This window comes from Strix aluco, chromosome 2 (assembly GCF_031877795.1).
Source record: "Strix aluco isolate bStrAlu1 chromosome 2, bStrAlu1.hap1, whole genome shotgun sequence".
NCBI lineage: Eukaryota > Metazoa > Chordata > Aves > Strigiformes > Strigidae > Strix > Strix aluco.
The window spans coordinates 24,617,455-24,642,975 of NC_133932.1; the positions used below are offsets into that span (position 1 = coordinate 24,617,455).

Consider the following 25,521-nt stretch of genomic DNA (forward strand, 5'->3'; position numbering starts at 1 on the left):
TAATGAAGTTATGTATTTTGGAATTGAATATGGCAACAGATGCTATTTTTGTAGTCAGACATTTTTCAGTAGATGGCTTTAATTTCATATAAAAAGTGACCAGTGTAGAAACTCAGATACATGAGATTCCTACAGTAGTAAGAAGTTTTGTCTGTTTAGGTCTTTTCAATTTTTCTTTATGTCCTTCAGGAGTATGGGCCAGGGCATCAATACTGAATCATTTGGGGACTTTTAAGAATGCATCGTCAATAAAACATGTCATACAGACATACCTCCCTGGTACAAAAGAAGCAATAACTGATGGCATCACTTTCTGTTACCGTTGGGGGAAAAAAAATCACTGGTGACTTTTGTATGAATAGCAGAGCCATGGTTAAAAGCATGTTTGATACAATTTTGGGGGTTAGGATTGCACAAAGCACTTGAATGTAAGCAGCTGTGAAAATAAATGTATTTGTCTGGTTTGAGGTGGTATAGGAGCTGAGACAATGAATAACAATAGTAAATATTTAGTGTTTGGATTTCCTGTTCATTTTGAAGAGTTAAAGATACGTAAATTAAAGGATGAATGATGTTAGTAGCTCCTGCTGCAGTTCAGTAAAATGGAGTAACTTAGAGATTTCAGTGGAAATTTAATTGGAAAAGGCTCCCCACATTCACATAAATCCTTGGTGCTATCCAACTGCCATTGGACCACCTAAACTTGTTCTGAACTTGTATGATTAAGCCAAATTCTCTTGCTGCTTTGAAGGTGTTGTCTGTGCTTGGGCTGCGCTGGCTAAACCTGAAACTGTTCCACCAAAACGCTAGACCACACAGTGCTGGTAAACTTAGCACTCTTCTATCAAATCAAAATAGATGTTTGCTGTTATTTTTTTTAATGACTTCAGGTACTTGCCCAATTTAATGAATGGTGGCTCTGGAAATGACTGTAGAAAGAAGGAATGAGGTAATTTTCATCATGATGAGGGGGTTATCCCTCTCAAATGAGGCCTCTCTCAAATGCTTCTGTGAAAGAAAAGTGTAGTAGCAATTGATAAGGGGTGGCTTGCTCCTTTTTTTCTCTTTGGCAGTCAAAGCTTCACTTCAACCAATTACTGCTTAGGTGTTTTTTAAAGTGTAAGTTTTATTTCACTGAAAATAGGCTTTTCTGGGCAGCTAGCATATCAGAGACCTTGGTTTATATTCCTCCTACATGATACAATAATTCAACCAAGATGTTCAACCTTATTGGAGAGCTGCTTTGAGGGACCTCTCTCTCTGTCAGTTCTGTGAAACCTGTTACAGAGTGATTATGGCATTTCTCTAAGGGATGAGGCACCAAGTTCAGCCTCTGCTTTCACTCAGACTGAGCTGTAAATTTTTCATACATCAGGTGAATTATTCCAGGTTGCATAATTCATTCCCTTCACTTTTTTTGGCATGGTGACTAGTTCAAAAAATGTAACGATGTAAAATCATTCATTATGTTTAATAAAGCCAAGTGGAAAATTGCCTTATCCTACAGCATGGTAGTCAGAAGACATACGTTATGTCTTAACATTCAGGCCCTTTATCACCCATTCAAGAGCGCCTTCACAGCAGTCTCATGCCGTTTAAGTCAATAGTACTTGTTTCTTTTAACTTTTAACAGGGACTCCCAAGCAAAGGCAAAGCTGGATCTTGCGACAGAGCTGAAATTAAATTCAGCCCAGTGCAGGGGGCCACAGCCTGAAATGTAGGACTTGGGCACAGACTTACCGTTCAGTGAAATGGGTAGAATTCACTCACAGCAAGAACTGAACTTCAGCGATCATCGTTAGTGAAAGTAATTTCCAGCCAGAGACCATAATTTAACGTTAGTTGAATACTATGTTCGATATCAGGTGGAAAAGTAGAATTTCCCAAAGAAGGAGAGAGTGAATAATGTCTGTGTGGTTTTGGATTGTAAATAACAAGTGCATTGTCACTAACAGATATGTAACTATCAGTAGTGTGAAAAAGAGACTAATCCCCTCATTTCCGTCAGGAGTGATTGAAGCCAAGATTTTCATGCCTATATGGCTGCAAGTAGTTGCAGCCTAGTTTTTAAAGCTGCTGCTCTCATGTCCTGTTGGCTGTATTGAATGCACAGCATTTCTGAAATGGAGACTGCTCCTATTTAAACTCCTTAGTGAGCCTCACTAAAGGGTATTAGCATTGGTTGTTTTGTGAGGTGTTACGAGGAGGGTGGCCCGTTGCTGGGAATGCCATGTCTGAGGGAGTATCTTGGGTAAAAAAGATCAATTCATTATGCAATTATATTTTGCACATGATGTCAGACATTACACTGACACGTGGAACACTCCAGTAGCTTTCACTGCATCTTCTTCCTTCTTCATCATTTTGAGTAGCGTGTGGTTAAATCTCCTAGAAGGCAATCAATTTTTCAAAATTATGATCAGCAGGTTCATTGCTTGAAATCTTGTCCTGAGCTTTCTGTGGTCAATTACAAACATTTGCCCTAAAAAAAGTAGGCACAGCCTCTATCTTTTAATTTAATAAAAAGTCCCGTCCTTCTGTCCTTTACTGCTGTAATTTAAAACTCTGACCCAATCAACCCTTGAATGCAAATAAGTGAGCAATCTGGAGAAGCAGAATGTTGATCCAGTCACTCTACAGCCATTTCAGAGCAGATTTTAAAGATGTACGTGATGTTGGCGTTAGTGAGCCAGCAAAGATGAATGGACCAATAAATGAACATATTTCACTTTTTTCATCTACCGAGATGAATCACCATCTTGGTGTTTGGTTGTTTTTTGTTGTTTGGTCTTTTATTTTCTTAATTTGTACAACAGTATTTTAAAAGGCATGCTACCAATTCTTTAATTGATGTTTTTAAAGAAATCTTTTTTCCAGTAAGTCCCCTTAAGTGAACTGGTCTTGAGGATTTTGGTTTTCTTTTTGATTTTGTAATTTTTGTAATTCATTAAAAAGATTTCAATTTGTAAGGATGCTGTCTCTATAAGATTGTTTTTAAAAAAAAAAAAAAGGAGAATGTGAATGTTTGGCATGACATTTTAAAAATTAGATTGACAGAGCTAGCAAAATTAAGCATCCAGAAAAAATATCCACTTATGTTTTTTTCTAGTTTAATTTCATACATAGTTGCTTTTGGTGTTTTGTGAAACTTCAGAATGATTTTTAGCAGCATGTGCATTTTATTGAAAAGGAACAGTTACTTTCAGTCATTATAGAAATCCAGAATATGTCTCTGTGTGAAGGAGCAAAACATATATTTCATATTCAGGGCCTTTACAATGATTAATAAATTATCTGACACCTGTCAACGGGAAAAAGAAATAAGCAGCCTATTGTTGTGGTAGTGATATTCTTGCAAAGAGATTTGCTTCTTGCAGTTTTTTCTAAACAAAATATGAATATTTCTTTTTAGGTGTTATCTGTGGGACAGTGCACTATCAAAAGTAAATTAAAAATAGAATTTAAGTTTAATAAACAGTTTTGCAGTAAGCTGTACAGACAAGAGTAAAAAGATCTAGTGATATTGACAACAAATTCCTTTGGGTTGTGCTGTTTTGTTTTCAGAGCCACTGGGATTTTTATTTTATTTTTTGCTTTGAATTATTTAGTTCATTATTATGAGTTATCTTCACAGTGCTTTGTGGTGTTTTGATCAGCAATTTATCTTGGGGTCTTAAAGCACATGTTCATTTATGTCTTTAGCTGGCCAGCTGCCTTGCTTTTTTCCTTTTTTTTTTTTTTTACATGACATTAAAATTGAGTGTTTCCTTGCAAGCATCTTTCAAGTCAAAAAATGCATCTTACTCATGATGCTAAACTGTTGCCTTTTCACAGTAGAGGGGGTCTACTCCTTTCCCCTGCTCCATCTTCCAGAAGAGGTAGAGCAGCCCCCCCGTGCTTGCCAAGACACAGTCATCCCCCCTCCTCCTCCCCACAAAGAGGTGAAGTCCCCTGAGACTGTAATTGCCAGGAGATGAAGCGATGATGGGGAGTGATCACAGTCAATAGCTTTGATTAACAATAAGGTGGAAAATTAGCAATGCTAGCAGCTCCCCTGCCTTCCCATCCCCATATGCTCGCCACAGCCTGTGCTGGCTGGTTGGCAGGGTGGCCACCGTGCCTGGCGGGCTGCAGAGCGAGGCGTGGAGTGGGCAGAGAGGGACAACAGGCAGCATTTTGGGGACCCCAGGCAATGCTCCCGGACACCTTTCACTGGGTGCCACCATGCAGGCAGGGGAAGGACAAAGTGTGCCGTGTGTTGGCACTGTGGCTCTGGCTGTCATGTGTGGATTTAATTGTGTCTGGACGTGTTGTGATCGAAATGGCAACTACTGTTACTCCTGTGACCCCATCAGCAGCTCTGGTGTTGTTTCCGACAGACTCCGAAGACCTAGAGAGGGGGAACGACAGCGGGACACCACTCCCCACCTCTGATAATGGTGACAATTCGCTGGGCTACACAGGTAGAGTGCATCTTTCCAAAATATTCCTGACTGCCTACTTCTGATACTTTCCACCTACCTCTGCCATTACCACCTGTACATGGTTTCTTAATCATCTTTGCCAACTGGCTATCTTTCACCATCACCCTCGAAGTTCAACATTGTTAGTACTGTTGGGAAATATTGTTTTGCCTTTTAACTAACCAAGATTACTGTCTTTTTGTGTGTGTTAATACATTTAATTTACTGAAATGTTTAAAGTAATTTTCTGTTTTTGAAACACTGCACACATTATTTTCCTTCAAACTGCATATATTAGTGCATGAGGCAATATATCATCTCAGAGAAGTTTTTCCAAATACCAAAGGCAAGGAATTTTCCATATGTTTATCTTGTTGGTTTTTTGGCTTTTTTTGCTTTGTTTCCGTTATAAACAAAAGTAAAAATATAATGCAGCAGGGAAAAAAAATCCAGATGAAACTAAAGTGTGATTGGAGAACAATCTGTTTCATTGACTTCTGCTTTGCATAAACTAGAGAAATTTGTCTCTAGGCCAAATAAAAAAAGCCACGGACAAGCAGCACCATACGGTGTGTTGCAGCAGTGATCTCTGAGGGACCTAATTCTGTGGCTCCTGTGCACACTGAAATGATACCCAGCTCCAGAGGTAACGCCACCAACCATAGCCTGGGCTCAGCTACAGACTCCCTGAGCCTAGGGTTTTCATGAGCTACTGGTGGTCCAGTACAGTGGATCTAAATAACTTCTAGGTTGTAAAGGTAAGTGTTAATTCTTCTGGTGGTAGCAGCTTTTGGGAAGGGAAGGAGGGAGAATGAGTTGGACATTTAACGGGAAGATGTTCTTGAAATACTTTATTGATGGGTTACTAGTGCTACTACTGCTCACATTGTGTAAAACTGCATACAGTCAAGTTATTAACAAGTCTGTGAATCAGATATTCATAACTAAGACAGTCTTACAGGATACAAGAAGAGGAGAGGCAAGTGTAACAGAGAGGGATTAATTTCTTGTCCATTCATAAAACTTCAAGTCTGTTATACACCACTTACAATGATTGCAGCTTTCATCGCCTACCCCTCGCAATCATCCCTGCATGTGGTTTAAAACCTTGACACATAATTTTATTCCAGTTTAAAATACTTTTTTTTTGAAAGGTAAAAAAGCAAAGCAATATAAATTTCCCCTCAGTCAAGAAGATAGATGCCTTCTTAGTGTGAACCCCGCTGCATGTGGATTATTTAGACTTTTCTATCTTCTGAATATTTCTATTGATTTTTTTTCTAAATTTTGAACCTATGCTCTGAGTTTGGCACATCTACTCTCCCTGATGCATATGGGATCATCATACTGAGAAAATGAAAATTAATATAGCTTAAAGAATGCTGTTTTGAACTTACTCTAAGTTGGATTTTTGCTTTTAGAAAACAGGTCTGGGAGTGGTGATCCTTGGGTCTTGTGTTTAAACAGCCACTAATTTACTTGGGACCACGAGTCAGACTCTATTATTAATAAAGTTGCTTAATTTTACCTAGAGAGGAGCAACCAGTTCCCCTCCAACCCCCTCGCCCCTCCCTGGCCTGGGGTTGGTGCCTGACAGGCAGATTCTCGTGACAGCCTCACATCTGCCCACGGAGGTGGGAGAGGGGGCCCTGCACGTGCCCTCCATAAGCCCCCTTAGCTACAGGAGTAGTGGGGGGTAAGAATTCAGGGAGAGACACCATCACCTTTTCCTGGTGGTGTGTTTTGGAGAGAGGCTGGAGGCTTGGCGCAGGACCCCCCATGGCAAGCGTGCCGGGTGGGTGATGGCAGGCAGAGGGTGCAAGGGCTGCAGGCAGTGCTGCTCCGCAGCAGAGACTTTGCCCCTGCCTTTCAGGGCAGTATTTAAGGCATATGAGGCAGTGTTTAAGACAGTAGCTCCCTCCTGAGTGTGGGATTGTGGGATGGCTTCCCAAGCAGAGCACAGACCCTTCTGCGTCTGTCCACCTATGAGGACCCTTGGTATCATGGCGCACACGTGCATCGGGGCGTTGCGTCCAAGGACAGGCCTCTGTGGGGTATTGCAGCTGTTTCACCTGCCTCTCAGAGACATGTGGGGTCATTTGGGAAGACTGACAAAATCAAACCCTTATCTAGTTCCCCAGAGGCTCCGGATCGTAACTCCGGGCTTTATTTTAATAGATGTTTTCCAAGCAAGCAGAGAAGTCAGGATCAAGTTAGAAGCAAACACAAGCTGAACAAAAATGAAAACTGAGAAGATGGCTGGTTTTGTTTAGTTGGATTTTTTTCTGCCACTATTTGAATGAGCACTGAATGAAGGAAAGACCAAATTTTTCATGTTTAAAGATTTAATGATCCAGTATTTTTTCTCCTCTATGTAATACTAATCAGTAGCACTATGTGTATACCTTGGTTTATATGGAAAAGCCCTGAGGTAGTTATTAAAATTAATCCAACAGGTTTCTATAGTAATCAGTAAGGATTTTTTAAAAATAACATTAACTGTAATACAATCTTATAGGTAAAGTTACATTTTTTTTCTAACTTATGGGCCCATTTATGTGGGCCTAATATGGAGTTCCTGGATTTTATAGAAGTATTCTTAGATCATTTTTTATTATCTCTTACCTATAGAATTTCATTCTCCAAAAGAAAACCATTCCAGAAGCTTGTTTGTACAGAAAATTCTCTGACTCATTCCCAAAATCACTCAGATAAAGTCTACGATGTCTGAATCCATGGGCAAAAAAATCAATAGTTTATTTTTTAATCCTGTGTTTATCTTCAGGTGGTGTCTGAGTGGACAAAACCAAGCAAGCTAATAACTGCTGTCATACAGTAGGATCATAAATTTTTACTCACACTAAGAGCAGTAATACATCTGTGGGACACATCTTCCTTTCAGTTCCATATAAGTTTAGCTGCAAGGTAAATAAGGAAAGCATTTGCTAGTATGGGAAATTTCAGGGTTAAAGATTATTATTTTTCCTACATATTTTTCTTTCCATATATGTTTTTCAGGATTAATATATGCAGCTGTTTCATACTGTTCTTAAGTGGAGGTACATGACTCCTAGAGGGTGTTTCAGTGTGTTCTCTCCTAAAATCCACTTTAAATCTATTCCATTAGATTCTGTTGTCTTCACTGTGGATGTGAACACTTGCTTTGAGAAGTAACTTCGTACCAAACAGGAAACACATCGGTTTCAGGGGGAGAGAGGAGTTGCTAGCCCAAGCTATTTCAGATAAAGATTGAAGTTGTTGTTATATTTTAAGACCGCTATTATGGGAAAATGATGAACTTGTATTTGACTTTTCATGATCCTTGGTATGTTACAGGACCAAACTAGATTTTTTTGTCTCCATAATCAATATATTAATGGGGTATCCAATAGATTGTTGCACTCATCGGGTTTTTATTATCAAAATAATTATTATTAGCTATTAACTGTAGACCCAAATGGAGAGGCTGTATACACATCTATATTAAAGATGATCACTTCTGGAAAGTATTTGTAATGTAAATAAATAAGGGCTGGATATATAACAAGTCAAAAAAGGTAGTTCAGTTGCTGAGGATTGTTCCAGATGCATGACATTGATGTTAGACTGAAGGAGCTTATAGGAAGGTTTTCTCTCTCATATTTGATATGAGAGAAATGTTAAGAATAAAAAACATCTAAAAGCTGATGTGACCACATAGGTAGCATATTAAAGATTGTAGATATATCTGGATTGATTCAGCAAAGAATTTAAGGTTAAAAAAACCCCAAAACTTTTAACTATAACTCTGTCAGTTTAAAGAAATGAGTGAGGAAGATTATCTTGTCTACATCTTCACAGAAGACCAATTCTACTCTGTCAAGGCCAGATTGGAAAATAATTGCATAGTTAAGATGTGTAATACTAAAAATTTAAATTACTATTTTAACTATGTGTATAAAGAACAGGCCAGGTCACAGTGACATTCAATAGGATAAAAGCATATGATTTAGATAGTTTGTGTTGTATTTAATTTGCCCTAGGGAAGACATCAAAAGTAGTTTTCTGATATGCTCTATACCTATGCCTGTTTCCCTTTCTACAGACTTTAAGGGAACTTCAAGTGACTAACAGTAATGTAGATACCTAAAAATGATTGCAAGTAATCCCACCTCTCCATCAGTTTGGATCAAAGTTCTGAAAGCAGAACTAGATGATAGGAGTGTGCCCAGAGAATATTAATGAAATCTTTTCTGATCACCAAAGGAAGGCAGGGGAATGGAAGATTCATGTAGGAATTCAGTTCTTCGTCAAGTTTAGGCTGTGGAGATGTCAGACAAAGGCTATTGTTTGGACAGTTATTTTGGAGTGCTATGAAACCCTTAAGTTATCCATATTATTTTTTTCATTAAAGCCCTGAAGATAAGTACAGGGACAAACAGAAAAGGAAGGAAAGTGAGAAAAAAGAGCTAGGAGAGCTCCCACTGTATATCAGAGGAGAAATATGGAAAATCATAGATCATAGAATGGTTTGGGTTGGAAGGGACCTTAAAGGTCATCTAGTTCCAACCCCCCTGCCATGGGCAGGGACACCTTCCGCTACACCAGGTTGCAAATAAGATACTGGAGGAACTCGGGAGGTGGAGAATTTGGAAAAAAGCTCATAGAAGGATGGACTTTAAATAACATCAGGACTTCTAAGAGAAGAGCTTGTGGTTAGTGGTCAAATGGAGCAGATGATGTGCTGAATGATGTCCCCTAGTGCCCAAGGAGCTTTGAGAGCCACAACCCTGCAGCAGGGAGTGAGGAAACCTGACAAAGAGCATAGTTTTAGTCAAGACAGTTTTATCCTACTAAACATACTTTTCTGTTTAATATTTACCTGTTAGAGCAGATTTTCAGGAAAAGAGTAATTAGTATTTCCACATCAGATTTCATATGTGGTTTGCCAGCCTGATAAGTAAAGTAACTCTTCACTCTTAGCTCATGTGCTTCTTTTTTCCTCCCCAAAATAGTGCAAGGGCAGTAAGCGTCAAGTATGAGCCTCAGTTATTTTCCACATAATCAGTGGCTGCAGAATAATCTCTAAGATTGCATTGTGCTCTGTTGTTGAAGTGTGCACATGCATTATATTCCAGGAAGTAGCACATTTCCTGTTAAATCAACTGTGACATAAATATCGGGGATCATTTAACAGATCACAGAGTATTGCTTGTGTTACAGAGACCAGAATGATGGCTTGTTAAATTAACACTATATAGTCAAACATTTGCAGACAAGGATCACCACTTCTCATTAAGTATATTCATGGCTTTTTAAGGGAATCTTTCCAAATAAACTTTTTCATTCATAGTTTTCTCAAAAGACTCTTCCAGTATGCCAAGAAATCCTGTGGTTCCCACTTGTGACTCAAAGATAGCTGTCGATTATTTTTTTCCCCCGATTTTAATCACGAAATCATTGCGGTGATGTTATTTTGTATGACAAGGGATCCCATCTCTCATTACCTTTCTTTTTTACTACTATGTTCTTATGTGATCAGGAGAATTGTTCATAGTGGATCACTACTTGTCCTGTGTCAAAAAAGACAGACTGCCCGTGGTATGCCTTTCAAGAAATGAAGGGGAAATCTCTCTTCATTACATGGCTGTTTCTGAGACATTTCTTTTTCTATTATTCTAGTAATTTTACATGGGTTATCCTATGTATTATAGAGTGCTTGTTTTGAAAAGTGGTAGTTCTCAAAACACATTAAAGAAAATACTTCTAAGACTTCTTTGACATCAGAGGTGGAAATCTACAGTAATGCTTATCCTGTGAGAAATGGAGTATTTTTCAGCCATTTCTTTTCTGACAGATTAGTAGAGGTAGTAAATGCACATACAGATTCTGTGGCTGAGGAGAAGAGGTGAGAGGAGAAAAAGCTATGATATACAACAGGATGGCAATAAGAATGTTGTAAAGAAATAGTTGCTCTTTTATTTAACATTCCTTCTAAATTATTATTTAAGGATTAGTTGGAAAGAATGAACAATATTGGGAAAAAACACATGGAATTAAAGCAGAATTTGGTTAATGGGATGCAGACAGTGGTGAATGAAGATGTACGTTGTAGAGTTTGGATATTTTGGGTTGTAATTTCAGATGTGAAGCAGGTAGGTAGCGATGTCTGAACGAAACAAAGATCTTGTTTCCGTACAAGGATTCAAAGTAAGCTATCGGCATGTCTCATATTGCACTGAGTTCATCATGTCCAACAAGCTGCAGAGAAAAACAAACACTTGTTGGCACTGCAGAACCAATAGATTTCTGACAGAGCTGAATGAATCACTAGATTAGATAGCAGCAACATTAATTTAATTGCAGTTACAGAATCCTTATTACTAGGGGTAATATACAGTAGAATTCTGCTTGACTTTTACATCTCGGGATACATGCAAAGCTAGCAGTTAAGACCATTTTCATAGTCTTTTTTAAAACTTGCCAACTGAGCAAGCGTGCTCTTGAGTCACTGGGAGAATGAACACAGAGCCCCGTGATACCAATTTTACAAAGTTACTTCTTAGAGTACATCTGCACTCTAAATCCAGGAACAGATGGATACTGTTATGCTTATTTGGAAAAAAAAAAAAAAAAAAAAATCCCCTGCTCTTGTCTGTCAGCAATCTCTCTGTTCCCCATGTCAACCTAAACTGCCAGAAAGGTCCTTTCAGTTTAGTGCTTCTCTTTGCAAGCATTCTTCTGACACAGATACTGAGGATTTTTTTTTTTTAAATATGTATTAAAATATAGATGTAAACATAGCATGAATCAATAGAATTGCCTGTCAATTGTAGCGATGTTCAGGCAATAATAATTTAATTAAAACATATAGTAGCAATATTGGAGCACAGATACTCCCACTCACATAAATCTTTTACTGACAGTTTTTATGAAAAAGTTTATAGAAAATCTCCTCTTCTATTTATTGTGTTAGAGCTTTGCCACTGATTCCTGTTTAAATCAATGTCCCATGTTTCTTGGCCATTTAGTGAGTTTTCCAGTTTAAAATGACACCTCCCCCTACCCCCCCCCCCCCCCCCCAAAAAAAAAATCAAAACATTGTTTGAAGAATTTGTCTAATAATGACATTAGTAGCAGTGTATGCCCCTATATAACTGAGATACTAGGGATTGTTCTGAACAACTATATCTCAGGAAGATGAATTTGAGCTAGAGAAGGTGTAGGAAGAACTACTAAAATAATCAGGGAATAGAAAGCTTATTTTGACAGGCCTTAATGAAAGGGGGATGTGATTGGCATTTGTTGTCAGCCTTATGTTCTGAGAGAACACATAGAAAAAAATTAGCTACAGAGCACATTGACTTAACAACTTTAAGAAATCCGGTTATTGGTAAATAGCCTATCTTCAAACAGTGCTCAAAATGTGTGCTCTTATAATGGGTGTTTCTAAGCTTTTACTCATACGTTACTACTTGAAAAAAACATAAGCAGACATAAAATGGGCCCTAGTTAATTTAGGATAGAAATTTAGGATGTTTTACAGTAGCAGATTCTAGAGCAGTTTTCAGACAAGAGTTTGAAATCCCCTTTCCAAAGATTTACATTTGTGATAGGCTATGCGTGATAGATTTGATTCCCCAGGATGAGCATTTTAATCTTGAGTTCGTGTGTTCCTAATTAATCATGAGACAAGTAAAATCAAAACAAAAGGCGTTCACAGCATATTATACTTTCTCTTTTCCATTTGGACTGTCACAGACAGGAACCCCTGGAGTTGATGAGAGGCTTTCTGCTGAGGGCCTGCTAGCAAGAGTAAAGACAGAGCAAATTACTCTCAGACACTGCTGACAGTTCAGTGAATTAAGTATGCAAAGCAATTTGTGAAGATGTTCAGAAGTGCAAATTTCTGCCAGTAGGTCAAAAGAGTATGAATTATCACAGGATGAGAAAGGTAAGAGGAGATCACTCCCCGTCTTCATCCAGTTAGTCTTTTGATTTAATCAGACAATTTGTTTTATTTAAAGAAGTAGGAAGTTAGTAATGCACATGGTCTCATTAAATGCATAGCAGTGAAATGCACTGTATAGATGACAGCATTCATTTACTGTGTCTAAAATATTGCAATTTCTTGAGCATTATACGAAAAGAAGAACATTGAAAGGTAACGTCTTATAATTCAGATATTAGCATCGCTGGTCATTTTTCATAATAATTACTATATAGGATCATGGATTTACAGGATAATTCCGGTTGGAAGCAACCATTGGAGGTCTCTAGTCCAACCTCCTGCACAAGGGTCAGTTTGAGGGTCAGCTGTGAGATCAGACTAGGCTGCTCAGGGCTTGTTCAGTCAGGTCTTGAAAACTTCCAAGGATGGAGCTGGCACAGCCTCTCTGGGCAACCTGCTCCACTGCCTGACTGTCATCATAAGGAAAAAATTTCTCCTTATATTCACTCTGAACCTCTTTTTTTTTTTGACTTATGCTTGTCTCTCACCCTGCCACAGACCACTGTGAAGAGCGTGTCTCCATCTCCTCAGTGAGCTCCCTGTCGGTATGGGCAGGTAGCTGTTCGGTCCCCCTGTAACTGCCTCTTCCCTGGGCCGAACAAGCCCTGGTCCCTCGGCCTCCCAGGCAAGTGTTCCAGCCCTGATCATCCTGATTGATCCTCTGTTGAACTCGTCCCAGTTTATCAGTGTCTGTCTTCTACTGGGAGGCCCAAAACTGGATGCAGTACTCCAGATGAGTGCTGAGTAGAGGGAGATAATCCCTTTCCTTGATCTACCACCTATGCATTCATACAGCCCAGGATGCTGGTGGCCACCTCTGCTGCCAGGGCAGGCTGCTGACTCAGGCTGAGCTTGCTGCCAGCCCAGAGCCCCAGGGCCTTCCCAGCAGAGCTGCTCCCCAGCCTGGCAGTCCCCAGCCTGTGTAGAGGCAGGGGGTTCTTCCTTCCTTCCCACAGCAGGACTTTGCATTTGTCCTTGTTAAATTTCATTAGGTTCCTGTTGACCCATTCCTCCAGCCAGTCTGGCTCCCTCCAGGTGCCAGCCCTGCTGTGGGGCGTGTGGGCTGGTTCGTCCAGTTTGGTTTTGCCTGCAAACATGATGAGCATGCCCTCCCTCACCTCCTCCAGGTCACTGATAAAGATCTTAAGCAGGCCAGGTCCCAAGACAGGCCTGGCGGTCCTTCTTCTTGTTACTGTCCTCCAGGTAGGCTCCAGCCCATTAACCTTCTGAGATGTTTTTACTTATCTGATATTTCACCCATCTAGACCATAATGTCTCTGCTTGGATACAGGAATATTGTGAGAGACTGTGTTGAACCCAATACGTGGGAATATAAAAAGAATAAAGAATCTATCAAATTAGGATTTCCCATCAAAACTGATCTCTCCTTTTAGCACTGTTTATAATTGCAACTCTTGTCCCAGCATCACAGCTTCATACATCAACACTAAATAAAAAAAGAAAAAAACAACATCTATCAGAAGATTCAGAGTTATTTTTATCAGATCCTTCTGGAAATACTACCAGACATTTATTTCAGTGCTTTATGTGTGTGATTCTTGTACATTACTTATCCATAAACCATAACAAGTTGAACCGTCACCTACAAGCGTTAAAACATTGTAGAGAGCTTTTTAGAAGGAACTGTATTGATTTTTAGTGACACTTGTATAAGAAAGGAGGCATTTTTCTGTGGTACAATTTACATTTTACTGGACAATATATTACTTATAGGGTTTCTGTCCAATATTTCCTAAAAGGCAGTGAAAAATTACTACTAAAACTCACTGCTGCTTTCTTTATTGCAGAAAATCCTAAATTATTTTGCACTCCTAAATACAGGCAAAACCCTAATTTTATTTTTTCAAACTATGAATATTATGAAAAAATCTCTTCCAAAGCTTCACTAGCTTTTTGACTAGATTCTCTGCTTCTTCCTAGACTCTTCCTTTTCTTCCCATGAGATGGTTCTTGTAAAGTAAAATGCAATTGCTTCATTCTGTTTTCTTTGGGTTTTTCACTCCCCCTAATTTCATAGTTAATTTCTGAATATCCAACAGGCAAAGAACAGTTGTAATATGGCTAAACTTGGAATGGGGTAACCAGCCCACTCAAACATTCATAACTTACCTACTCAAAACCCACTGAAAAACAATATTCTGTACTTATTTCTGCCTAATCTTTAGCAGAATATATTTCTCTGTCTCATTTCTGGATTAGTGCACAGTGTTAGAAGTAAGTATTGTCCAAGGGAAACCAAACTCCTTTTCAGTAGATTTCAACTTTTGGATAGCAAAGTATCATTTGCTTCATTTTGCTTAAAAACAAATGGATAATATTGCAGTCTTCACATCAATGGGAATGGTAAACTTTGACAGGAAGCACAAAAGAAAGGAAAAGGAAGGTGAAAGGATCATGAACTCACTGATCAAGTGATTACAATGTTAGTGTTCTGGATTTCTTGCAAAACCTCAAATGGCAAATTTAGCATAAAAGTCTGGTGGGGCAGGAAGATGCCTGTTTCTCTGTAAAAAACTACTGTGCAATGTTTAGGTACTATGTAGAGTTTAGAGACCATTTTTAATTAACAGCAAATATATCACAGGAGGCTGAAAATGGCTTGGGGCTTATTTTTTCCTCCAAAATTGTAGCTGTTTAATTATACCTTCCAGACCTCCTTTCTTATGCAATGGATAAAATAGAAAGAAAGTTTATTTGGGAAAGATACCGTAGGAATTTGTGGGAATAGTGTGAATATTGTGGCACGATATGCACACAAATTGTTGTCAACATGATTTTCAGTTGTTGAGCATACAGTATCACCAATGTGATAACTGGATTTTTATGCAAAATTCATATGCATAAATGTAAATACTCCTACATCTGGGTTTATTATGAATTACTTAATAAAATTATATCCATAACATAATCAAAACAATCAAAGTACAGAACAAGAAATTAAATAAAGCCTTTCTAAAAAAAAAAGCCCCAATAATTTAAAAACAGAGCTGATACAGGTATCACACTTAACATTTTCCCCACACACACATTTTGGGGGCTTTGCAAGAATGTATTGAAGATTTGGAGGAAAAAAAAAAATTCTCCATAATCTCAATGTTTTGATTTCAGATAGTCCCTGATGGAAGTTCTTCAAAATTCAAGGTCTTGTAAGGGTATACAAGCCAGGCAAACAGCATAATCATCCCAAAGGAAAGGCTTTATATCGAAGTGAAGAACTTTCAGAGGAAATGTTTATTTAGGTGAAGGCGGTGTGCATCTTTTCTTGTAACACATTGCTAACAGCTGGGCAGTCATAATCTAGGCTTCACTTCAGCATATCAACATAGCGAGCCTTTTTTTAGCTTATTAAGAATAGACAATATTGAGTTAAACGTTCACTGAAGTTTATAATAACAGTCAGGGATCTCATCATTGTATATAAATACCTAAAGAGAGAGTACAAAGAGAATGGAGCCAGGCTCTTTTCAGTGGTGCCCAGTGACAGGACCGAAGGCAATAGGCATAAACTCAAACACAGCTGGTTCCCTCTGAACATCAGGAAACACTTTTTCACTGTGAGGATGACTTAGCACTGGCACAGGCTGCCCAGAGAGGTTGTGGAATCTCCATTCTTGGAGATATTCAAAAGTCACCTGGACATAGTCTTGAGCAACCAGTTCTAGGTGGCCCTGCTTGAGCAGGGGGACTGGACAAGATGACCTCCAGAGGTCCCTACCAACCTCAACCAGTCTGTGATACTGTAATGTAAGAACTTTAACAACAACAACAAAAAAGCTTTGTTGATCTTAACCTACCTGAAGGTAACTATTTTCTTGGCCAAAAATGTTCCTTGAAAAACTAGTACTTACATGATGTGAGGAATAGCAAGATTATTTGGCTGCCCTTAAACTCCAGAATGCAGATGCTTTATCTTTCCAGAAAAAGAAAAACATCACTGAGATTGATGTTTGCTCTTTCTTCCCTGATCACAACCTAGAGTTTAGAGCCCTATTGTTATTGACAAGAATGTGCTTTTGCCATACAAATGTATTAGAATACACTTCTGTTGTTTAAGTGCCTTATAAACTGATTAATTCATATATAAATTCAATATAAGATAATTATAGCTTATTCACAGGTATACACATGAGTGTGTCAGGCTAGCTTCTCTCTGTGTTTTTGTGTTTGCCGACATGCTGAATATCCAAACCAAGACAGCTACAAATATTATCAAGAAAGTAGGGGCTCAGAGGAGAACAGAATAGAGACGATAACTGATTTTTTTTTTAAACCCATGTGACTGTAAATATAATACCCAAAAAGAATATACTCTTCCTTAATAGGTGTATAAAAGTTCTCTCAAGAGTGGATGCAGCTAGTTTTAAAATCTGAATAATTAATTCTTTTGTAATACCCAGATGGCATCTTTATGAGTTTTCTACTTATTTGGTTGGAAAATGTCCTTGTATAAAGGTGAAGGTCTTTTTGTAGTTGCAGATGCTCTTAAAATCTGCTGTCCAGAAGCTGAACCGAGATAAAGAAAAAGCGTCATGACACATTTATTTTGGCAGCCTGATCAAAGTGGGATGACTGTATTTAGTCAGACAAGTGTATCAAAGTGATGCAGTTTGAAATGGCTGAGTTAGCATTCCTAAAACTGTGTCCCTGTGATAGGCTCTGTAGTGGTGCTGGCAGGGTAGCACAGTGTTAGAAAGTGTTGTACATCCATCGGGACACAGCTTGAACTGAATATAGTGAGAAATTATGATTCACTGCAATCTTTTGCTGCCTATACTAATTTCCCTCTAGCTACAACACATCTGTTCATGGTAAGACTGATCCAATGCCCATCCAACTACAGTCCACTGACTTGAGCAATGAATCCAATAAATACTATTCATTGGAAGATTTCAAAAAATGGCTAAAAACTGACTTAAGGGCATGAGTCCAACTAGAACAACATCTTAAGTCCTCTAGTAGCTTTTGAAATGTAGTTTCCTTCTTTTTTCTACCAAGATAGTGGAGAGTCCAGTCCTGTGAAGTATGGACCATTTCTTAATTATATTCAGTGATAAGTTAGAGCACTCAAATAATAGAAAAAGTAGATTTTTAAATGTCATTTATCAGTATGGTTAAAGATAAGTTTGAAGTCTTTCTCTTGCAAGAAATTTTTTAAAGAAATAGATAAAAGCCTCTTCTGAATTTACTTTTCAGAATCTCAGAATCAGCAGGTTTTGTTTATCCTTTTACGAGATGAGATCATAGGAATAAAAATTTATTCTGGATTCTTCTGAAACCGCCTGATTCCAACATATGCACACAGAGTACATAGGTCTGGGACTTGGATGATAATGAGCCTCTCTTGTGAAATAACCTGTAGTTTGGAATAAAGTGGATATTCCATATAAATGGAATATTTTTACATAAGTGTTACATTGAAGTCAGTGGGTGAAGCACTGCAAGTACCCACTGGCTGCTTGTCTCTTCTACTGTAATGGAGCAACAGTGGAGAGTTACGAGATCCTAAGTGATTAGCCTGCCTTTTCCCTGCAGAAGGGCTCCTTATAAATGATTTAGTCAGTATTTCCTGCTGAGTCAGTGAGCTTGGATTCTTAGTGCCACTACAAGCAGTCAAGGAAGAAAGTGGAGAGAAGGAGAATGGGAGTCTGGGGATGAAAATGAGAAGGACTGGAAGAGTTTGAATGTTTCCTGTACTTTTCTGTATTCGAGTAAAAGTCCAATTAGAGAGTTGGTTATAAACTACTGAGAGTCATGACATGACACATATTTTATGCAGTCTTCTGATTTACAGGTATTGGTATGTGTTTCTTTAAAAATAACACTGCAGATTTCTTGGTTAAAGAATTTCTTAACCAATAGGCTAGATGATTGCCTGTCCTCAAATTTCATCCTGAGGCATAAAGGGCCATAATCAGTTTTCATATTCTCGTGTGCCCCTTTACTGTGTGTACTGCTCTGGTTATAGAACAGCTCTTCTTTACATGTCTTTACGTACATAGAGCAGAAGAGGTGGGAAGGAGTGATGCACTGGGTTGTTTCCTTCTCAAGCACCCACGAGCACACATGCATTGCCACAGTAGAGGCTCTAAGCTGAGAGATTCTGTATTTTTCGGTAGAGCCCCAGAAATGCTGCAGATAAGTGCCTAAGTCCTGGGCCTGTGCTTTTGCTCTCAATCAAGGGTCTTTGCCCAATGTAAGGTAATGGGGGAGGGCTGGCACACCACAACTACCCTCTTTCTTTTCCTGCTGTTGGGCTGTCCAGTGCCCACTTCTGCTAGCCTTCCCCCAGCGTCCCTGCCAGCCGTCGTTCCTCTCTTTTCGCTTCTGCGCTTTTCCTGTCTATACTTATCAAACCCAGATTCAGAAGCAGCTCTGTTGGTAGCAGAGAGGAGAAGAGGACATGCAGAAAATATACTGCAGCAGATAAAGGGTAGCTGGTCTCAGCTGAAGTGAGAGCTCCCAGACACTAGCTGCCACTGAGTGACTACCTGTTTCCTGGGCTCTTAGATCATTATTAAGAACACACTGCCCTATAACAAACACATTACCCAGAGAAGCTGTGGCTGCCCCCTCCCTGGCAGTGTTCAGGCCAGGTTGGACGGGGCTTTGAGCAACCTGGTCTAGTGGAAGGTGTCCCTGTCCATGGCAGGGGGTTGGAACTAAATGATCTTTAAGGTCCCTTCCAACCCAAACCAGTCTGTGATTCTATAAATCGGACTGATGGACAAACCACAGCTTGACCTGCATGATTTGTAATGTTCAGTGCATACTGCTCAAAACAAAGCCTAAAGGAACTTTCTTTTTAATTAGTCAGAGATGACTGCTTCTTTACAGTATACAAGAAATGTATCAAAACTCAAATATTTTAATAATATGCGAGCATCTTCTATTCCCGACAGAGTTAAATAACAACTACATTTGAAAAAGTACTGACAATTACAGCTTCTTGTGTCCTTCCTTTGCACCGTTATTAGTAACATCCCACTATGCTCTTGTTCTTGTCTTCACAATTTCTTTTATTGATAAAATTCAATATTATTTAAGCAAACCTGCAAGAGAGTTAAGTAGGAAAGTAGTCTTATAAGGTATATTAAAGGCTCCCAGGGTTCCACTGATGATTGTTGATTCCATGTGAAGAGACACCAAGCGTGTGAGTTTCCATATGAATGGCTTCTCGCCTTTTCAAGCTCGGAATAGCTTAAGGCTCACTAATTATAGTGGTTCTGGGACTACCTTAACAACAGTATGCATCAGAACATATTTTAGATGGTCAGCACAGAAGAATTAGGTCAGAGACCTCTGGGGATTTAATGAAAAGGTTAGCAAACCTAGCAGCACACCTTGAGCACCAACCACTGACGCTAATGAGGCCTCATTTAAATAGTTTTTCAGAGAAGTAGAAACAATTAGATTCTTTTGGGAAATGAAATCTTACTCTGATGTTTTTATCATACATCTAGTAGTAGACCCTTTCCTCTATTTTATCTTCTTTGCCAATTTTTTTCTTTATTCTGGCAAGGATATTAGATTAATTGATTTACCTAAATTATGATGCCATTAGCACAGCAAGCACTAGTTTCCTGGGACATTAATGAAAAAAATTTCTCCACAGCTGATACTTTTTCATTAAAAAGGAGTCTATTAATCTATCATATTAATATTAGCTCCTAAATAAAAACAAAACCATAGCTTATTTTCTTTTCCAAAACAATTAATTCCTTGATTAGCATTCAGATAATAATCTGAGTAAAGACTTAGTAAAGTATATTATCTATGATCTTAAGATGATAACATTTTATGCATTTCATTATCAAGGTTGTTATGTGAAAGAACTAAATATTATTTATAAAAATATAAAAATGTACATGGAACAACATTAAATGTATTAAATTAATATCATTTAGTAAATAAAATATTAATATATTAAGTATTTATTGGTCTTCATTTTTAAATACCATAAATGGATCTACCACATAAATGTTCTTCAAAATAGTCCCACTGAAGCTGATCATTCAGTGCTTTAGCACTGAAACGTCTTTCAGCAAAGCCTAAGGATGAAAAAAAAATATGCCAGCGTGCCTTCAATACTTATATAATCTGTGAATGATTTCCTATATGTGTTCTTTCTAATTTAAAGTACCTCCATTCAACACAAGTCAAAAAAATGCCAGAGAATAAAAGCAGTAAGTAGTAGCTTCCTGCACAGACTTTGTGTCATTCTGAAATTGTTTTTATTTGCAATGTGTCCTTTCACGTACAGGCAAGAATCAGAAGGGATTTGACACAATTAAATTTCCGTTAAAGAATGATCATCTAATGAAAGCCTGGGAATATAATACTAAAATAGTAGAAATTAACTGTACTACCACACTCTAACTACATTTCACAGCTTTATGTTCCCCAAAGGTACCTGGTATGTGTGTTGTATTCAGTCAGTTTCTGATTTATAGATAGAAATTCCTCTTGAGTACCAAATCAAGTATAATACTTTTTTGTTCCACATTGTATGGCACTCAGTGTGATATGGTGGAAAATTCTAATTCAATAAAGAGATTTTACTGTAACACCTGACACATATCAAAAAGCTCTTTCAAAAAACCCATTCAGGATATTCTGAATTTTATGTGGTGGCTCTATATCATTCATTTTCTTAAATGATCTCCCTAGAGATTTTCATTACATTCAAGTGGGTGGAGTATTGAAGGGATTGTATTATTAGCTACCACTTAAGAATACAAGGATTTCTCAAGAAAACTCTTGGGGCTTTCTTTTCTTTTTCAAGCAGTTGAAAAAATAGAATGCTGAATATGGGGATACAATTTTTTATATCTTTGGCAAATCATTATGATTCGTATGAAATGTCAGTAGATGAAGTATTATTTTGGCAAAAATTAATTACACAGGATCCAAATCTCATTAAAGACCCCCTTTGGCCTGGGTAAGTTTAGCTGGATCCGGCCTGTTGATTTTTGCCAAGTGCTGTCTTAAATTATTCCATGCTAAAATGTTGTATGCATGTTACTAAATGCCGTGGTCCCATTTATATTAATTATTCTAACCTATAGAGTTACAAATTAATTCACAATTGTTTATGAAGATGCGGTTCAGTTCACAGTGGCCAGCAATTCAGGGGATATTGCTTTTGATTACCAGTCCTTTACTCAGTACTGCTCAAAGCAAGGACTAAGCCTTATAAAGTTTTATATGGATCCATGCCTAGAATTCCATCTAGCTGTGGATCTGACCTCTGCCTAACTCCACCCTTCGTCTTCAAATATATTCTATAGTGAAACTAGTGGAAATAGGTCTGGTTGGATTTAAATCAGTAGGAATTCTACTGAGATAGATGTGCAAATATGAGACTAACTAGTTGTCTGATTCAAGCACTGAACATCTCATTTACTCTGCAGCTACCAGGACTCTATACCTCTAACAACCTTTAAGAGTACAGAGGAATGAATGCCCAACCATCTGTTTAACTGGTATAGTAGTAAACTAACATTTTTGTCTTAGATTAAATAAGGTATCTCCCTCCTAAAATACAGGGGGGTTTTAGGAAAAATAATAAAAATATGGAAGGCAAATTATAAATACGTAGATAAATAACCTCTATATAAGATGAATAAGGATTTTTAGTAGTTAATTTTCACACATCCTCTTTATTACAAGACAGGTACACACATTATTGGTCCAAAACACTAAACAAATGAAGTTGTGGATTAAAACATGTTGAATTTCACAGACGACTGCATTACATTTTCATTGATGAAATGTAAACATAAAGAGAAATCAATGATGAAACAACTATTGTTTCTTCATATGTCAGAAGGAATGGATTTACATTTTGTTTCGGTGTTGAAACCATTACAGTGGATGGAGAATGCCTGGCTATTTATATTAAAAATATGAGACATGGTTTTCATAGATAATCACATGAAATTGTAAGATAAATATATGAAGTTTCCTAAATAACCTTTGTTTGGAACTAAGACACTAGAACATTTCATATTACTACCATACATCAGAATGAATCAATACAAACCAAGAATAAGTTTCTCGAGTGAAACAAACATCAGAAAACATCTTCTGTCCTTACTGACTTCAACAAGCTATCAGCAATCTGATGATGTTATAAGTTTTATGCAATGTCATGTTCCACAGCAAGGTATGCCATGAGGAGCTTTTCATTCTGTCTCTAGAATACTGTCTCTTTGGTTCTAGTTAAAAAAGACTGAGCTCCGCAAGAAATGAACTACAAGGGTTCATAAGAAGGTTGTGTTTCACAATTTAATTTGATCACAGTTGTTTCCATTTTTTTTTAAATTTATGACCTATGTAATTCCAACTGAATAGGAAAGAGCTTCTCATATTCATACTCCTTAAGGAAAACCCTATTTTAAATGATGGTTGCAAATGTTGCATATTGGAGTAAATATAATCAAAATGAAAGGATAATATTTATTAAAGGTACATTACATTTTGATAAATGACAGACAGTTATTTTAGAAAGCACAGTTAAGTAATGAAAACAGAATAAATGCTCAGAAGCATGATATACTGGAAATCATGAGGCCTCCCTAACATTGTTATGCACTTCAGCCTTTACTAGTAAATCTCTGTTGAAAAGCGAAGGAAGAGGGTCAGGGGGTGCTTCTGTACAGACCATAAACCATAATAATCAGACATTTTGGAGTCAATAAAATGTTAACATGACACATTAAGCAGTAAAGAAAAAGAAGTGAATGCAGTACTTTCTTCAAAGGTAGGATAATACATAAAAATAATATGAATATTTTAGATTTATGGGCAAAAGCAGTCTTTATTTGTCTGCACTCCTATCTGAACAAAGCATCTGTGATCAAAGCCCTACTTTTATCATTTAAATGTCAACTAAATTGGACAGAGGAGAAAGATTCTATTTTTTCACCAAAAGGCAGGTGCTATTCTGTTTGGACTGCTTGAGAAATTAACAGATAAGTAGCTTCGGACTGCCTACAATCATGGGCTGACTCCTGGCCAGCCAACATCTCCAAAATAGTTAACAGAAGACACAGGAGAGAGCTGAGATACCACGGTGTGCAAGGAAGACTGTAGGAGAACTGATGATAGTGCGTTACACTGTGGACAATGTAGAGATCACGAGAAAAGTGAGCACCAAATTGTGGCAATGTGAATTCTGGGAGAGGAGGCAAGAAACAAATCCTTAGGAAATCCAGCTTCATTGATCTGGCTGTTCAGGAGACCATTTGTTCTCATGCCATGTGCTGTACTAGTCATGTATTACACTAATCACTGATGACACTGCACAATTACTGCATAATTTGAAAGAAAGCTAAAATTGTCATCTTGCTAAGGAAAATAGCTTACCCATTCTCAATTTTATGGACTTTTTTTTTTTTTTTTTTTTTTTTTTTTCCAGGAGCATTATGTTACTCTGCTGTGAAGCAGGGAAATAGACAAAATGTCAAGAATCGACCTAATGATAAATCAGTTGGTTTGCTGTCATTTGAGAAAGGCTTTCAGTAAAGTACTGTTTCTTAGTGGGAAGTAAGTACATCTAGCTAAAATACCTCCAGTATATAAACTTATTTTGCCAGAGTACAGCAGCAGTTACAGAGAAAGCTCTCTTACTTAAAAACCCTGGAGATTCAATTGTCCACACATGTGCTTTTCATTCAAGCACAGGGACTATCGCAGAGTTTCCTCCCCTTGTTGACATATTTACAAACCTTGGCAGACCTACCAAAAAATTTTTGGCTCATACCGCTGGATTCTTCTAGCTGAAGGATGAAAGGTGGTGATGGGATTGTCATTACTGTTACCCTTCTTACGTCTCAAGCTCTCTGCAGAGTCCAGGAATACTGAAAATCTCTGTATGAGCAGGTTCTAAAATGCATTGACTTCAGAACTGAGTCAGTAATGGCAGTGTGGAAAATCAAGGTAAGGCAGGCACTTCACTTGTCCTACGTGGGCATGCTTGCCCTAACATATTGCATACAACACACATGCTCTACCCACAACAGAAGCCATCTGTCAGGATGGCTGAGTGCCTGCACACAGCCGATAAGATCTTTGTCCCTGCAGTATGGGTGCCAGCAACAATAGACTTGCTTCAGGAACCAGTGCAACCCTGTGAATAACCTCTCATCACGCAGGAAGCCCTACTCTCTGTTGGCATTGAAGCATTGGTACCACATGCATCTTTTCAGTTGTTAACAGCTGCTAATTAGCAGTAGTCATATTCTGAACCTCATTTGTTAGATTGAATCTTGGCTAAGCGCTCAGCACACTCAGAAATAGAACTGTTAGAAATAACATAAAATTGTAAGGCCTCTGGAGCAGAAATTGTCCTTTTAAGACCATCACATAGTAGTTGGCTCAAAGTAAGCTTTTGGGTGTTACTGTATTATAAACTAAACATGTGATTTTCTTTTCCTGTGAGAAGAAACCTTTGAATATGAAGTTCAAAAACTATGAAAAATATATTAGTAATGAAAAATTGTCAGTTTCAATTTTTATATTGCCTTTTCTGAGAAGGAGTAAGAGCCAATAAAGGAAAAAAGCCCTGACAGCGGGACTCTAGACTTCAAAGCTTCAGTTCCAGATAAAAGTCGAATGCAAAAAATAAGAAAGTCAGTTGCACAGTGAAGGAGCTGCATCCCTTATACGAAGACAGAAAATGCTATTATTGAGCACCCTTCTTCAAATGGATGTGGAGAATTGTCAATTAACTACCTCTGCTAAGCAATAGACCACCTACTTGATTGCCTTGAGTGCATGCCTGTCTTGATGAGTAGCAGTAATGCAGGATTTCTGTAGCAGATTTGCTTTTAAAGCCTCTTTGAAGGTCCCAGCATCACATGCACATACGTGATCCTCATTTGCAGTCCTATTTGCATTTCAGCACCTTGCTTCTCACTTCATGCATGAGACATGAGGACTAGATGAGCAAGGTCAAAAAAGAGGCAGACAGTCTGCAACTTGAGTTAAGTAAAAGGGCTTGTTTTACACAAAGGACATGAAGGAAATTTTCTGTCTTCTTTCAGT

General features: G+C 38.1%; 1 protein-coding gene across 1 annotated transcript in view; it reads left to right on the forward strand.

Moving 5' to 3' along the window:
• The first annotated feature begins 4,321 nt into the window (after nucleotides 1-4,321).
• Nucleotides 4,322-25,521, forward strand: part of ROBO1 (roundabout guidance receptor 1) — a 381,747-nt gene continuing 360,547 nt past the window's right edge. Inside the window, exon 1 of the mRNA XM_074816706.1 lies at nucleotides 4,322-4,463. Coding sequence (XP_074672807.1) covers nucleotides 4,322-4,463 — 142 coding nt within the window. The remainder of the gene's footprint in view (nucleotides 4,464-25,521) is intronic.